The 16368-nt window shown below is 57.4% G+C and overlaps 2 protein-coding genes across 5 annotated transcripts; one reads left to right on the top strand and one right to left on the bottom strand.

Annotated features, from left to right (window-relative positions):
* Positions 1 to 194: 194 nt before the first annotated feature.
* ZNF142 (zinc finger protein 142) lies at positions 195 to 9696 on the bottom strand. Of its 2 annotated transcripts, none has more exons than XM_057430195.1 (8): positions 9364 to 9696; positions 8261 to 8899; positions 7757 to 8014; positions 6495 to 7307; positions 6044 to 6221; positions 2157 to 5385; positions 1158 to 1263; positions 195 to 827 (listed from the first exon to the last, which is right to left on the bottom strand). In XM_057430195.1, the coding sequence occupies exons 1-8, from the start codon at positions 9644 to 9646 to the stop codon at positions 328 to 330; spliced, it is 6006 nt and encodes a 2001-aa protein (XP_057286178.1). In that variant the 5' UTR covers positions 9647 to 9696; the 3' UTR covers positions 195 to 327. The 2 variants fall into 2 exon arrangements, with proteins under 2 accessions (XP_057286178.1, XP_057286179.1); XM_057430196.1 differs by having other exon boundaries at positions 7757 to 8011.
* Positions 9697 to 10199: 503 nt separating this feature from the next.
* On the top strand, positions 10200 to 14888 carry LOC130610376 (mitochondrial chaperone BCS1). Of its 3 annotated transcripts, none has more exons than XM_057430209.1 (8): positions 10200 to 10319; positions 11004 to 11383; positions 11652 to 11791; positions 11904 to 12098; positions 12475 to 12538; positions 12901 to 13070; positions 13498 to 13615; positions 14247 to 14888. In XM_057430209.1, exons 2-8 carry the CDS (start codon positions 11064 to 11066, stop codon positions 14497 to 14499), a joined length of 1260 nt encoding a protein of 419 aa, XP_057286192.1. In that variant the 5' UTR covers positions 10200 to 10319; positions 11004 to 11063; the 3' UTR covers positions 14500 to 14888. The 3 variants fall into 3 exon arrangements, with proteins under 3 accessions (XP_057286192.1, XP_057286190.1, XP_057286191.1); XM_057430207.1 differs by having other exon boundaries at positions 11904 to 12103; positions 12906 to 13070; XM_057430208.1 differs by lacking the exon at positions 11904 to 12098.
* The last annotated feature ends 1480 nt before the right edge of the window (positions 14889 to 16368 follow it).

Genomic DNA, 16368 nt, shown 5'->3' with positions numbered 1-16368 from the left:
CCCATCACAGTCCCCAGCTCCTACTAACCCTTGCCATGTCCTTCCTCTGTAAGCAACCTAATAAATTGTTCAGTGACAGGCAAGCTTTGGTTTGGGTACAGTGGTGCTGGGGGACAGGGAACTGGGCTTGTGCTTGTGCTCTTTCCCTGTGGGCACCTGGCCCACTGTTTGCACGGGGCTCCAAAGAATCAGTATTAAAAGGAGCTGAGAGATTCCTTTTATACAGCTGCATATTTTACAACCCATATACATATATGCCTATACACACACATACATCTCTGCAGCAGGCCTGTGCAACCAGGACCTTAAAGCAGTCAGGATTTGGCCTCACTGCAAAGTACCACCCTTCTCTGTGGGGCACCCTCTTTCCTGCTCCATGCAGTGGGGCTCCTCAGCCCGTCTCTCCCTCTGCACAGCATGGAGGTGGACAGTGGGTGTGCTGGGGTCCTTGCCCACCCCCTGGCTGGGGTCGCCAGCCCCGCGCTCAGGGTGATGCCGCTGGATGTGTTTGATGACCTGGAACTTCTGCTTGGCCTTGTAGGGGCAATAGCGGCAGAAGAAGGGGTGCTCGTTGGTGTGGGTCAGGTAATGGTGGCGCAGTCCAGCCGCCCAGCGGAAAGCTCGCCCACAAACATTGCAGACGTACGGCTTCTCCTCACTGTGCTTCTTCAGGTGGGTCTTGAGGAGGAAGCGGGTCTTGAAGGCCTTGCCACACTGCTCACAGATGAAGGAGCGAGCCTCCTGGTGCCGTGTCTCCTTATGCACCCGCAGGGCGTCTGCACGGTTGGTGCAGTACTCACACTCGTCACAGCGGTACGGCTTTAGGCCTGCGGTGATAGGGAAGGGGATGGCACTGGGATTGAGGGGATGGTGCCCTCCATCCCGTAGGTCTCACCATCCCTTGTAACAGCATCAGTCCCCATTGTTTCAGCAGGCACCACGTGGTGCCTGGGGTCCATACCACCCCACTTTCCCTCCTGCCCCAGGCCACTGTCCCTGACCCAGCAACACACGGGAGTGGGCTACTCCCAACTGCTGGTTGTCCTCCCCTGCCTCCAGCTGCAACACTGTGGCAAAGGAAGCACGTAGCAGAGGTTCCCACAACCCCAACACCCTCCCTGGTGTCCCACGGCCCGTCCCCAGTGGGCACCGCTCACCCGTGTGTTTTGTCATGTGGTACTTGAGCTGGTTCACCCACTTGCACTTGTAGCCGCAGTCAGGGCAGAGGTATTTCCGCTCCTCCTTGTGGATCCGCATATGGTACTGGGGACAGGGCAAGAGGGCAGGGTTAGGATGAGGCCACTTCCCTGCCCTGGGAATGTGCAGGGTTCTGGGATGCTAGTGAGGCGCTCAAAGACAGCTGTGACATCTCAAACTGTGAGGGGCAAGGAGGGTTGTCTGTTTGCCTGGCAGACTATGGGCAGGGGCAGATTCACAGTGAGGTCAGGATGAAATGCTCATACTCCTGTCCCAGCCTGTGGATGGCACAGGCTTTTTTCCCCTGTTTGGTGTTAAAGACAAAGTCCAGTTTAAGCCCCAGACCAACAGAGCAAGCCCTGAGCTGAGCATGTTGCGCAGCCTTGCCCACGCGGTCCCAGAGGGCTCCAGCTGAGCCTGGCCATTAAAAAAGTCAATATTTCTTTTAGCAAAACCAGACCATTTTCCTTTCCATTACCCCATGCCTGGCACTCCTGTTCTAGGAAAGGCCCTTTACCACACGGGAGGATGCTGATCCCCTACAGAAATTCTCTGCCTGCAGGAAAGCTGAGCTTTCCGTGCACTGTCTAACTGTTGCCACAGAGCATGCTGCAAGCCAGCAGGCAGACAAACTTGGCTTCATGCGGTGCAAGGCTGCACACACAGGACACCAGAGACATGAGTGAGATGAGTAGTAAAGTCAGAGAGCTGCCCACCTTCCTGCTTGCTATAAATTCCTTTTCCCCTTAATCTGCAACAGCAGGGAGCAAGGAAGAAACAAATGGTACCCATGTGAGTCTTACCCACTCACCTCTTATTCCTGTATGAGCCACAGAAGAGGACAGAGGACAAAATCACTCCTTGGAAATTACTTCTTCCCCAAATGCCCATGTTTGGACACCCTCCCCCCCCCAACCCATGTAGATGCAGTAGGATACATCCCCAAGCAGGGCCCTCACCTTGAGACGCGAGGGGTCAGCACAGGCGTATTTACAGAGGTGGCACTTGTAGGGCTTCTCGCCGGTGTGGATGCGGATGTGCCACGTGATCTTCTGCCTGTTCTTGGTGGTGTACTCGCAGTCTGAGCACTTGTACACACGGGTGCCCCCGTGGCCCTTCATGTGCTGGTCAAAGACGAGCTGGTGGCGGCAGGCGAAGTCGCAGAAGGGGCAGTGCAGGGGTTTGTCCTGGGGGGTGGCCGGCTCGTGGCTCTCCATGTAGTGCCGCACCAGCTGCTGCCGCTCCTTGGCTGCAAAGCTGCACAGCTCACAGCGGTGGCTGAAATGCTGCGTCTTGTGCTCCTCCAGCGCCTCCCGCGTGGCAAAGGTCTCCTTGCAAGTGCTGCACTCCAGGTGCGGGTGCTGCTTCTGTATGTGGCATTTGAGCGTGGCCTCACTGTGGCACATGAAGCCGCAGCGGGGGCAGCCGTGGGACACCTTCTCCTCGTGCCGCCGCAGGACGTGCTGCTTGAGAGCTGTCTCGGAGCTGAAGCGAGCCTCACAGCGGGAGCAGCCGAAGTTGAGCTCGCCACGGTGGCAGCTGTTGACATGGCGGGTGATGTCGTTCTGCAGGTAGCTGCTGTAGTCACAGAGCGGGCAGAAGTGAGTGGGTGTCTTCTCATGCACCCGCAGACGGTGGATGCGCAGCTTGGAGTTGGTGCCGAAGGTCTGGCTGCAGATGCTGCAAGTGATGCGCCCCACGCCGGTGTGCAGGGACTGGTGGGCCTCCAGGCGGTAGCGCCGGGTGGTGCTGAACTCGCAGTAGCGGCACTTGTGCGGTTTCACCCCCTCGTGCTTGATGCGGATGTGCTGTCGCAGGCAGCGGGCTTGCTTGCAGGTGAACTCGCACTGGCGGCACTGCAGCTGCGGCCGCTTGCTGTAATGCTTGCGGTGCAGCTTGCGGTGCAGCCGCAGGGCTTTGGCCACCTTGGAGGTGAAGGGGCAGGACGCACAGCGGAACTCACCCAGGGAAACACAGCCCCTCTTCTTGTGCGTCTTCATGGCCCGTTCCTGGTGGCACGTGAAGGGGCAGCTGGGGCAAGAGAAACGTCTCCTCTTAGGCAGGGTGGCTTTCAGAGGGGCTGCACCCAGCAGGAGCTCACTGGGCTGGCCTGTCTCAGCGCTGGCCAGGTCCCTCTCAGGAAGCTCAGTGCTTTGGGATCCATCCTCCCCAGGATGCACAATGTGCTTCTCAGTACAGTGACTCTTGAGGGCCCGCTGGGAGCGGAAGGCCTCAGGGCACAGGGAGCACCAGAATTGCTCTAGGCTTCGGCACCCATCTTCCACATGGGAGGTGATGGTGGAGACACGGGAGCACACAAAGGAGCAGGCGTTGCAGTGCAGCTTCCCTCCCTCCAGCCGGTATTTCTCCAAGGGTTTCCCAGGCTGGAGGGGACAAGCAGCTCCATCTTGGTCAGCCCCATCCCCTTGCTGGGAAGTCTCTCCTGCCACCTCTGTGCTGTCACCCGGCAGAGATCTCTCAGGGGCAGGACAGCCCGATGCACATTCCCCAGCCAAAGGACTGCCTGTTACCTGTGTTTTATCAGGAAGCAGCTGAGCTTCCCAAGGGCTCTTGGCATGCTCAGATTCCTCTGAGCCTCGCTTCTTGCTCTCTGCCATTTCCGTATCATTATCACCAGGCTGGTCAGCAGATTGGCAGAGTCCAGGTGGCTCCTGCCCAGATGGTTTGAGGATCTTGCTGTTCTTCAGGAGAACTGGGCACTTCTTGAGGAGGTGGGTGTTGAGCCCCCTTTGCTGCTTAAAGCTGGCGCCACATTCGCAGCACACGAGTGGGGCCCGGCGGCTGTGGCAGCTGGCTTTAAAGTGCAGGGACATGGACTTCTCCTTCCGTGTGATGTACGAGCACTTCTCACACTTAAAGATTTGACTCTCCGACTGCACCACCAGCATCTGCACCCTGCCCTCCAGCACCAGTGTCTCCGCCTGCTCCTTGTCCTGCTTCCGCAGAGCCTTCAGCGCCAACTCAGAGCCAACATCATCAATAGAGGTGACCATGTCCCCTGGGACAGGGGGATGGCTTTGCTCTGCTGTCTTCAGCATGCAGAGCCAGGCTCCTGGTAGCTCAGCTTGGCTGGTCTCTCTCATCTCGGTATCTGTCACCAGCTTGTGGTGGTCTGAGCATGGCCCCTCCAGTTGGCCTGTGGCCTGCGTTAGGGCATCTTTTCCCTGGCTGTCTCCTGCCTCTGTGCTACCCTCCAGCCCCAGTGCCTCATCTTCTTGTACATCTGCCTCCTCTTCTTCAAAATCTGGGATGCCTTCAAGTGTATTGTCATTGTCCTCCAAGCCAAGGTCATCCCGGGAGCCTAGCATCTCACAGGCTGTGGTAGGCTTCTTGCAGGAAAGCATTTCCACGCTCTCTGGCTGTGCTGCACAGGTTTCTTCAGTCAAATGCTCCAGGAGGGGCTCAGATGGGACATTCAGTGCCTCCAAGTGTACAGTGCAGCTCTCTGCTCCATCTCCCGAAGCAGTGAGCTCAGTTGAGCCTGTGGCAGTGTCTCCTTGCACACAGTCATCTCCTGGGGTATTACCAGCTGTGGGACAGCTCTGCTCCCCCTCACCTATATCTCTCTCTGCCTCACTGCTGCTCTCTGGTGGAATGGCATCCTGCCCAAGGAGGGGCAGCATGAGTACTTGCTGATAGCCCTCTTTCCCCTGAGATTCCAGATGGGATGGCTTTGCCTTTGCCCACTGCTCCTTGCCAGCGAGGGGTGTGCTGGCATCCACATGCAGGGCTGCACCAAGCTCATAGCCAAAAAGTGCCTCAGGTGAGCTGATCTCCAGCTCCTTGCTGGCATAGTTTTCCAGCCAGTCCTTGTCACCAGGAACATAGCCATGAATCTTGCGCTTGTGGAAAAAGAGGCTGGTGTTGCTGAAGGTGCAGTAGGAGCAGAGGGCACAGCGAAACTCCTTCTGCTTGGTGTGCTTGCAGTTCTCGTGGTTCAGCAGCGCCTGCTTGTACTTGGTCTGATAAGTGCAGTACTGGCACTGGAAGACAGGCACCTGGTAGTTCTGCAAGTGTTTCGTCTGCATGTGCTTCTGCAGCTCATACTTGCGCTTGCAGGCAAAGCCGCACACCTCGCAGATCAGACTTTTGCCCTGGTGCCGCAGTTTGTGGCTGCTCAGCTGGTCAGCACGGTGGCACCGGTACGAGCACTGGTTGCACTGGTATCTGTGGGGAAAGCAGAACTGGTCAGGCAGCATGAGGAGCTGGGGCAGACTGAGCCTGTCAGGCATGCCAAGCTCCACTTCCCTATCGCAGGCATATGGGGAAGGAGTTCTGTTTGGATTGCCGTATCTGACCTTTGCTGTCAAGGCAGTTCTTACCACAGGCAATTCCTCCCTGCTGTAGCCCTTGGCACTCCTGATACTTTACAACCCCAGTCTGGGGATGGGAGATAGATTCTCTGAATAGTCCATACAGTGACCATATCACTCCCCCACTTGTCACTCCAGTGTCCTGGAGGCAGACTAGACTCAAATGAGGCGATAATACAGAAAAACATGTTTTGGCAGAGTCCTGTATATGCCCAAGCTGGCCTTGGCCCACAGACATCAGCAGAGCCCATGAACCCAGACTCAGAGCTGCACTGATATGCTAATACACCTCCTTAGAGGCAGAGACACCAAAAATAGCTTTGCCTCCACAGCAACATGCTGGCAACAACCTGCAAGCTGAAAGACCACACTTATCTGCCAGGAAGAGCAGGTTGTAGCTATCCCCCAGGCACAAGGGTCTGGCACACAATGCAGCCCAGAGCAGCAGACCCCTTGAGCAGAATCTGGGGAGCCCTGACTATGCTGCAGGCCAGAGGAGCCAGGGTTCCTACCGGAGGTCTCCAGTGTGCTTGCGCATGTGGACGTTCAGGTAGTGCTTCCACTTGGTAATGTAGCCACACTCGGTGCACATGAAGTTCTTGTCATTAGAGTGGGTCAGCATGTGCTTGGACAGGTAGCTCACATCCCGGCATGTGAAGTCGCAGAGCTCACACTTGTGAGGCTTCTCTCCTACATGTAACACAGGAACATCCTCAGCATGATGACCAGATACAGCAACGTAGTTTACCTCCTCTCAGCAGGAGCTGGGGGATAACAGCAGGGATGGGGGCACACCACGACTTCAGCCAAGTGACTGAGGCTGAAGTGGCAGAGCCACTGATAGGGTGGCAGAGCCAGTGATAGCACCCAGGAGCCCTGACCCAGCCCTGTCTGCCCACCCATAGCCAGGACAGGACTCCCCATCCCACCCTGGCTCTCAGGATGCCCGCAGCAGACACCCACCCGTGTGCAGCAGCCTGTGCCGGATGAGCACCCTCTTGTGCGCGGTGGCGAAGGTGCACTCGCTGCACTTGTGGATCTTCTCATTGGCGTGCATCTTGCCCACGTGGTCGTGAAACTCCACAGGGTTGAAAGTGGCATAGGGGCAGAAGCTGCACTGGAGCTGCTCGCTGCCTGGGTGCCCCTGCTTCTTGTGCTTGCGGAAAACGTGCTTGTTGGAGCAGATGAAGTCGCACTGCTGGCAGTGGAAGGCGTAGTGGGTTTTTCTGTGAGCCTCCATGGCCTCAGCCGTGCTGAAGAGCAGCGAGCAGGCATGGTACTTGCACTCCACCGCCTTGATGCTATGGGCATCCTTGAGGTGACGGACAAACTCCTTCCGGTCCTCCACGCAGTAGTCACAGTCCTCCTGGAAGCAGCTCAGCCTCTTGGGCTCAGCTTTGTGAGTCTTCAAGTGCTCTTTGAGGGCCTGGCTGAGCCGAAACTTCTCATCACATACAGGGCAGGTGTAAACATCCGAGTAGAAGTTGGAAATGTCCTCATGCATGCTGGCCATGTGGCGGTTGAGGGCGTTCTTCTCCACCGAGCTGTAGCGGCAGAGCGGGCAGCGATGGGTCTTCTCACCTGTCTCTCGCATCATATGGATTTTCAGTTTGCTTTTGCTGGTAAAGTATTTGTGGCAGCTGGGGCACTGCAGGCTGGGGTCAGGGAAGTGCAGGTGGAGGTGCTCCACCAGATGCGTCCGCTTCTTGAAGCACCGCTTGCACTCAGGGCACATGTGGGTTTTGTAGAGGTACTCTGAGCCCTCCATGACATCCCCTGTGACAGCAGAGGAGGGGCAGCCATCAGCAGGGAAGGGAGAGCACAGGCAAATGTTTTCTCCCTGATCCAGCTGTGCCAGGGGGAGGGTATATACACATATATGATCACATAGCAGGATGGGTCAGGTGAGCTCTTTCCAGTTCAACACAAGGAAAGCACAGCCTAAATCATGCCTGCCTGTGTGCCCCTGGTCCCCAAAGCCAGGCACACTTCTGGCTGCTTTTGCCTGCACTTGGCAGCAGCTATGGATGGGCAAAAGAAGGGATGTGTCTGACTGGGCAGAGGGCAGCTGGAACAATGCACTGGTACATGCAGGAGATGTTGGGGCTGCTGGACAGCAGAGAACCCGCAGGGCCCACCAGCTTGGCCCACATTTCCCTGCCAGTTTGGAGGCTGTACTGCTTCTGCACAATACAGGCAGCTCCTGGTAGGGCCCAACATCCTACCTTTGAAATGCTGTGTCCGTGGCACTCTGTTTTTCTCAGGGGCTGCTTTCTCATCCTCTTTGGCCTCACCTTTGCATGGGCTCTCGCCATCCTCCTCCGGTGACTCATTCTCACCACTGTCGGAGTTCTCTTCTCCACCTGATGCTTTCTGACCCTCCAAGGAGCCCTCCCTGGTGCCTGCAGGCTTTGCTGGCCTGGCTTCTGCTGCAGTGGCTTCCCAGCCAGAGTCACAGTCCCCTGTCTCCTCCTGTCCTGCTGCTTCAGTAGGGAAAGACAGAGATCATCAGGCTTCAGGCAAAAGGCAGGCACCCAAACCCCTACATGTAAAAAACCTCCTGGCTGAGATGAGGACACAATCCATGCCACAGGGAGGAAGGAACACAGGGCTCCATGGCCTTCCAGCAGCACAGCCTCACCCCCTACTCCTCCAATTTGCAACTGGGATGCATGGACATAGTCATCCTCTGCAGTACTCACAGACCCCAACAATGTACCCAGTCATACCTGATGGCAGGACATAGCGCTGCTCGAGGCTGTAGGGGGCTGAATCAGGGGGGGCACCAGTTTCAGGTGTCTTGGTGGGAGGCTCCACAGCGTGGCCCTTCCTGTGCTGCCAGAAGAGTTTGGCATTGGCTGTGACAAAGTCGCAGTGGCTGCAGTGGAAGGGGAAGTGTGTGCGGTGGTGCTGCTCCATGGTGGGGTGGCTGGGGAAGAGAAGCGGGCAGGCACGGTAGGAGCAGGACACAGGGGAGGCCCCATGCAGGCGGCGCAGGTGGCTGCGCAGTTGCTTGCGGTCCTCTGTGGTGAAGCAGCAGCCCTCCTCAGGGCAGGGCAGGGCTCCCAGTGGGGCACGGTGTGTCCTGAAGTGCTCCTTGAGCTCGCTGGGCTGTGTGAACACCTCCTGACAGACAGGGCACAGCAGGCACTCAGAAGTGCAGCCCTCCTGTGTGCCAGCTCTGGGTTGCTCCGGGCCCACTGGCTCACTCTGGCCTTTGCTGGCAGAAGCCAACAGTGTCCCAGGCAGCTCCAGATGCTGCGGGGAGGCCCGGAGAAGGCACCGGTGGTGGGACAGCAGGGAGGCCTCTGGGAAGCTCTGGCCGCACCTCTCGCAGAAATACAGCTCCACCACTTTGACCAGCACCTCTGCAAGCAGCAAACGGTGAGCAATAAGAAAGGGTTTTTGTCAGGCCCAGAGCTTAGGACTGGCAGCTCAGTTCCAGCTCTGGACAAAGAGGATAAACTGCTACTACCACAAATTACAGTTTGAAGAACTTCAGCACTCCCCTTTCCTGGGGTATCTCAGGGTATCTCCCATAAGAGAGGGGGCAGCACCACCCACATCCAGGTGACCACAATAACCAGGTCTGTCCAGTAGGACCTTTGGGGCACACAGGGATGCAAGGCCCCGTTCCTAGCAGGACATGCCCACTCTGGACAAAGATGAGAAGCATATTGAGGACAGTAGTCTGGGGTGGAGATCTCTGCTTGGTCCCTTCTGACAGCTGAGCACGACCCCCTCACCCTGCACAGAGCTCTCATAGCCCCCTCTCCCCACCTGCACACTCTCCCTCCATTCACTGCCATGGGGCCCTCCCTGCACCCCATACCTGTGGCACTGGCCGGGTTGCTCAGCGCCATGTTGCCAGCCACTGCCTCAATGAATATTTCCACGTTGTTTCCTTCAGCATGAACCCCTTCTCCGGGCATTGATGCCTCTGCCAGCAGCAAGTCCTGGCTGGCAGCCAGCGGGGGTGTCCTGGCCGGGCTGGTGCTGGCCACACCGGAGCTTCCCACAGCTCCTGCCTCTCCTGATGTGGGCAGGAGCAGCTCCGAGCACAGGGCCTCCATCTCCCTGCTGGCACCCTCAGACACAGCCACTTCTGCGCTCATTGCCACTGGACACTGGCTGGTGCTGGGCAGCACAGCCTCTCACTCTGAAACAGAAGAAAGTGCTTTAAACAGCGACAATGCAGAGCTCCAGGGGCGCTACGGGATTTTGGCGGGCAGCCTGCCGTGCCAGTTCCTAGGCAGGGTATGAACTGGGGTATCTTAATGCCGGCTCCCTTCTGCTGAGCCCCAAGCGGGCTACCGGCACAACCCACTGCCACCGGCGAGGCGGGGCTGCAAGGAGCCCTGTACCTGCCTTCGGCCTGCTCCGAGCCCCGCTGCCAGGGCTGGCTCCCCGGGCCCAGCCCCCAGCCCCAGCCCCAGCCCCAGCTCCAGCTCCAGCTCCAGCCCCAGCCCCAGCCTCCAGCGAGGAGGTGCCCACCGCGGCTCGCCGCACGGCTAGCGGCGCCCCAACCCCTTCGCACCGCAGCCCCGGCCTATCCCGCCGCCCCGGGCCGCGGCCTCAAGCCGGGCCCCGATATCTCCGCCCCATGTCGACGGTGCTCGCCGAGGGGCGGGAGCGTCCCCCTTTGTGCGCTCCGCTCTGCCCCGCTGCCCGCCCGACGCCACTCTGCGTTGCCGGAGCCGGCAGCCGGGCGGAAGCGGCGCTGGGCGGAAGTGAGGGCCGGGGCCATAGAGAGCGGCGCGACGCGGGCCAGAGCGGCGCTGCGGGGAGGTGAGGGGCGGCGTGGCCAGAGGCGCCTTAGCCATGGGGTGAGCGGAGCGGGTGGGTCTGGGCCCGGGCCCTTGTTGTGGAGGAGAGCCGGTGTAGGGCTGGTGTCCCGCAGGGGCTGCGGGGGAGAAGGCCCATCTGCGGTAGGAGGACCCTGCCATGGGCCTGTGGCTGGGGAAGGAGCCCACGCTGTGGGGTCAGGGCCTGTTCTAGGGGAGGTGGGATCCTGCCGGGGGGGGCAGAGCGTGTCTGTGTGCCCGTCAGGAGAGGCTCACATTCACCTCCTGTGTCTGATAGATCCCTGCTGAGGGAGCTAGGGAAGCTTCCAGCCTCCTCAGCATACAGTGGGGGCCCTTTATCCAGACGTGGAGGTTCTCCTTCCACCACAGCCATGTGCCCCCTGCCAGCAACAAAGGACAGGCTCTGGACTCAGCCTGGGGATGTACTTCATCTTTTTAAAACAATAAACCTTAAATAATGGCAATGCTCATGATTTCTAGCTGCTTAAAGAATAAAATCGCGTAAAACTCTGGGGATGCTGTTATGGCTGAAGAAGCAAGAGGTGTCCCTGTGCTTGTTTGAGAACCTCCAGCTCTCTCCTGCCTGTCTCACCCAGTGGCCTGCAGCCAGGGAACTGCAGATCAGTTGTGTCTCCTGCTGCCATTCCATCCTTCTCTTCCCACACAGGTTTGTTTTTGGAGCACAGAGACCAGATGGTGTGGAACAGGAACCACTTAACTTCCCACAATGCCCTTTTCTGACTTTGTCTTAGCCCTGAAGGACAACCCATACTTTGGGGCTGGGTTCGGCCTTGTCGGGGTGGGCACAGCTCTGGCATTTGCCCGTAAAGGGGCCCAGTTTGGGCTGGTGGCTTTCAGGCGCCATTATATGATCACCTTGGAGGTGCCTAGCAGTGATAAGAGCTACCACTGGCTGCTGAACTGGATCTCCCACCATGCCAAGCACACACAGCACCTCAGCGTGGAGACATCATACCTGCAGCATGAAAGCGGGCGCGTCAGCACCAAATTCGACTTCGTGCCTAGCCCTGGGGACCATTTCATCTGGTAAGGGAGGGCAGGGGAAAGCACTCTGGGGATTGACCTTCATTTTGGCAAGGCAAGTCCAACCTGGGGTTTCTGTGAAGGCAGCAGAGAGGATCCTGTGTCCTCCTTGGGTCTGGATTAGAGCTGGAGATTGAGAGTGGTGAGAGGAGCCTGTATTCAGCAGTGTGAGGTTATTTCTTTACCTGAGATGAATGTTCTTGATGCATGAACCGTGCTGGGTGCAGTGAGTGGTGCTGGGCCACTGTCCCCAGCCATCTTTCTGCCCCAGGTATCGCAAGAAGTGGATCCGCATTGAGCGCAACCGGGAGAAGCAGATGATCGACCTGAACACGGGCACCCCCTGGGAGTCTGTGACCTTCACTGCGCTGGGCACCAACCGCGAGATCTTCTTCAATATCCTGCAGGAAGGTCTGTAGAGGAGCTGCATGAGGTCCTGCTGGGAAGAGCCTGTTCCCTGGAGACGCACAGGGCTCTACAGGAGATATTTCCCTGGCACCTGTCCCCTCTGCTCTCTCTGCAGCCCGGGAATTGGCACTGCAGGAGCAGGAGGGGAAGACAGTCATGTACACGGCCATGGGGGCAGAGTGGCGGCAGTTCGGTTTCCCCCGCCGCCGCCGGCCCCTCAGCTCTGTGGTGCTGGAGGAAGGTGTGTCGGAGAGGCTGGTCCAGGATGTGAAGGAGTTCATCAGCAACCCCAAGTGGTACAGCGACAGAGGCAAGGTTCTGGTGTGGTGTCCTCACTATCATGGCTCCTTATGCCTTCCCTGCAGCCATGGCTGTGGGGTGACACTTTGGGTACATCCTGCAAAAAAGTGAGCCCAGGCCTGGGGCTACAGAGGGGCAAACTCCCCTTGGCTCAGTCCAGTCCTGGAAATCACGGTAAGCCACGGAGTTCACCACCTGTGACACTGCTGTGTGGTGGGACAGGATGCCCGTGGTCCTCTCTGGAAATAGCTGCAGAGAGGTTTTTTTTCTCTGCTGCTTGCCTTCACCTGCTGTATCTTCTGGGTGTGCTGAGCACAGGCCCACAACTCTGGGGGAGTGTGCTCAGAGCAACCCAGCTGATTCCTAAAAGGACCCTGTCTTCCTAGGAATCCCCTACCGAAGAGGCTACCTGCTATATGGTCCTCCTGGCTGCGGGAAAAGCAGTTTCATGTGAGTATTACTGGTTGGCTAACGGGAGTTTTCCTTCCAGCTGCTTGCTCTGAGACAGCAGTCTCTGGTGGGTTTGAAATGCAGGAGAGGGCCGTGCCTCCTTTGTGGTGCTTGATGTAGGTGTTTGCGTTGCTGGCACTGTGACAAGTCTAGGTTGACGAGCCCTTCACACCCTTGCTTGGCACAGTGCTGTTGTGACACCAGGGGGCTGAGCAGGGGCTCCCACCTACCTCCCATATCTGATCCCTGCTGGGAGAGGATGCCTCTGCCCTCTCTCCTGCTGCTGGGAAGGGAGGTCTGGTTCTTCCTCTGCTCTGGGCTTTCTTGCTATGATTCACCCCTGTGGTTTGGGTCCTTCCCAGCACAGCCCTGGCCGGGGAGCTGCAGTACAGTATCTGCCTGCTGAGCCTCAGTGACCGCAGCCTCTCTGATGACCGGCTCAATCACCTCCTGAGCGTGGCGCCACAGCAGAGCATCATCCTGCTGGAGGATGTGGATGCTGCCTTCATCAGCCGGGACCTTGCTGCTGAGAGTGAGTGGTGCCCCCATTCTTGGTCCAGCAGCAGGAGGGAGGTTTGCCAGCTGTGATGGGGAATGGTTTGGACTCTGGGCTACTTTGCTGCACCAGCAGAGTGGGCAGCTCTCTGGGGCCTCAAGGCCTGAGCTGGACCACTCCCAGTTTTGGCTAGGCTATACAAAGGGAAATTCGGGTTCTTTATCAGGCAAAGACATTACTCCTGCTCAGCTATTTTCAGCAGGAGAAAGGAGATGGCTTTTCCCCTCATTCTCTTTTTGGGTTCTTGTGGGTTCAGGTGGGCAGGGGAGGCAAGGGGTCAGCCTCAGGGCAAGGAGAGAGCAAGGAGCTTGTCTTAAGCCTCAGGTGAATAGGGAGGTGGTCCACAAGGCTGTGTGGGGTTAGTGTCCAATGGATGTGATCTCATACACCTCTGTCTCTACAGACCCGACTGCATACCAAGGCATGGGGCACCTGACCTTCAGTGGCCTCCTCAATGCACTGGATGGTGTGGCCTCCACAGAGGCCAGGATTGTCTTCATGACCACTAACTACGTGGACAGGTCAGAGCTGCCCTCTGGCAGGAAACAGGGAGGGTAGCACAGAGAAACCTGTCTGGGCTTTACAGAGAGCTATTTGTGTCTGTCACATGAGGACTGGGGGTTCAGGTTTCCTGAATCCTCCCTTGGAATGCAAATCCCTTGATTGCTAATCAGGATCCCTTTTGCTGGAGCCTCAGATGTTTCCTTGCTGTTCAGACCATGGTTGTGCTCTTCAGGAGCAGTACCTGCCCATAGGTTTTGGGGTTGTGACCATGCTGTGAGTGAAACACTGGCCCTGTGTACAGCCCATTGGGTGGGCAGGATGCAGTCCGGGCTCACAGCACCTGCCCAGATGCTGTGCTTGGCTTGCTCTGGACTGAACTGGCCTAGAGGGTTTTTGAGAGGTTTTTCAGAGGACAGAGATGGGCAAAGCTATTTCCCAGGGCATGTTTGCCCTCTTCCTGAGGAGTCAGCCCTTCCTCAGCTCACTCGCTTCTTTTGGGTTGATTTTACCCCTTGGGACTCCAGGGACAAACCTGTCCCCACCTTTACTGTCTCACAGAGCAGAGCACCTTGCAGATAGGACATGGTCTGTGCTTATTGTGCAGAGACACTTTGCTAAGGTTCTCAAGGCACCCATATCTCTTGGCAGGCTGGACCCAGCGCTGGTGCGGCCCGGCCGTGTGGATCTTAAGCAGTATGTGGGCCATTGCTCCCACTGGCAGCTCACCTGCATGTTCCAGCGCTTCTACCCTGAACAGCCGCTGGCTGCGGCGCAGCGCTTTGCGGAGCAGGCGCTGGAGGCCTCGAAACAGATCAGCGCTGCTCAGGTGCAGGGCCACTTCATGCTCTACAAGATGGACCCTGAAGGAGCCATTTCAAACATACGCTCCATCCTGCTGTGATCAGAGGCCAGCTTTCCCCTGCCACACTGAAAGGACTGGGACAAGGATGTGACCATCCTGGGATGCCATGAAGCTGCCGAGCCATGCAGGCCAGGTCTCTGTTCACCTCTACCCATCCAATGCCTTGGCTTTTTATTAAAACATGAGAGGCAGAGCTGCCAGCCTTGCAGCAGGGAGAGGAAATCTCCCATAAACTGCCAGGGCTCCTGGATGTTAATCCCCTTGGGTGCAGAGCAGCGTGGGGGGTGCCCCAGGAGGTATTCCTTGGGGCAGGACATTGGAGTGCTGGACTGCTAAAGAGCTGCTGGTCTTTTACGGAACAAGTCTTCACTGGTTTGTGAATATCCTTTGTGAAGTGCTCAACATGGCTCTTGGCTCTCTGGTCCCTTCTCCTGTTGGTTGCCCCAGCTTCTGGTCCAGTGCCCTCCTGACCAGGGCCTGGCACAGCCAGTACTGCAGATCCAGTGTTTCAGAAAAAAGCAGCTCACTGTCCCTTGGGCTGCAGGCTGGTGGCACAGTTCCTGCCCTGCTGGGTTGTGATGCCAAGTTGTGGATTGGCTTGGACATTGTTCCTGGGTGGGCATGACTCTCGCCCCTGCTAGAGGAAATATGGGGCCCTGGAGCTACTGCCCCCCTGCATGTGGGGGCAGATGAAACTCTTTGGTTACATAATATCTTCCCAAGAGCTTGATGTTTACCCCAACATGAATTTCTGCAGCCCTGCTAGCCCTGTGCAAGGTGCAGAAATCCCTGTTGGAGGTTCCTGCTGCTTCAAGGAGGAGAGGCCCTGCATGGCTGAAGAAGGAATTTGTCTCACTGCTGGCAGGCTCACAGCCTTTTCCCTGTCACTGGGTTTTCTTTCTGCTAGGAACAAAGGTCCTGGATGGGCAGGTAGAGCCATGGGTGCCTGAAATGCAGTCGAGGAGCAGGCAGGTTCTGTGCTTCCTTCCAGCGCCATGGAGCTGGGGTGTGCATGCTGACCCAACAGAACAAAACAGCCTGACCCTGTTTCAGAGTCCTGAAATCGGCTTCCCCAGAGCCAGCCCTGTGTTCATGTTCTCACTTTGGGGGCTGTGTGAGCTTGGTGGGGCAGGTGAAGCTGGTTCCACGCTAAGCCTGAACTGCGTTGCTGCTCAGCCCAACTCTTGGCTCTGCCTTGTGGGGTCAAGAGCAAAGCTGAGAGCATGTGGCGACAAAAAAGAACCCAGGTGATGGCACCTGGCTGAAGTTCAGCACAAAGAGGTGCTGCTTTGATGCAACCCTACTTAAAATACTTTTACAAGTGAAAGGCTTATGTTGTGAGCATGGGGTGTGTGTGCATGTGTGTCTCTAGTGACCCTGTGTGGCTCCTGGAGCAGGGTGCTGGTGCTGACATCTCAAACCCTGTGCTCAGCTGTCCCAAGGAGGCCAATTGCTTGGATCCAGCCTCTTCCATCAAAACTGGCCTGTGCCTGGTGAATGCCTCATGGTGGTTCAGGAGGACAGGGGACTGGTGAGGAGAGCCAGAGAGGCATGATGCCACTACACAAGAGCACACACATCTTTTCACTCTGCTTGCTTTTAATAGCGGTAATGCTACAGATGCCACTGGTGCACTTCTGCCCAGCCCAAGTGCTTTCAGCAGCAAAGTCCCACAACAGCCCCATGAGGTAGGTGACAGTGGACACCAAGCAGGGAGCTCCAGGGCAGGGTGCAGGCTCCATTCCTCCCCTCTGACCTGACCCAGAGGTTTGTTTATCCCAAATTCATTTCCATGCACTGTTGCAAACTGTCCTCTGCTCCACGCTGACAGCAGTGAGTCAAAAAGGTGAGAGCCCTTCCTAAATCTGAGGGAAAACACCTCCCCACTCTGGCATTTGACTGAAGTTT

Source organism: Pezoporus wallicus, unplaced genomic scaffold (assembly GCF_028554395.1).
Source record: "Pezoporus wallicus isolate ANWC-B61680 ecotype Strahan unplaced genomic scaffold, APGP_CSIRO_Pwel_v1 contig_5261, whole genome shotgun sequence".
NCBI lineage: Eukaryota > Metazoa > Chordata > Aves > Psittaciformes > Psittacidae > Pezoporus > Pezoporus wallicus.
The sequence above is the reverse complement of the archived record's forward strand: the minus strand, read 5'-3'. Positions and strand labels throughout refer to the sequence as shown.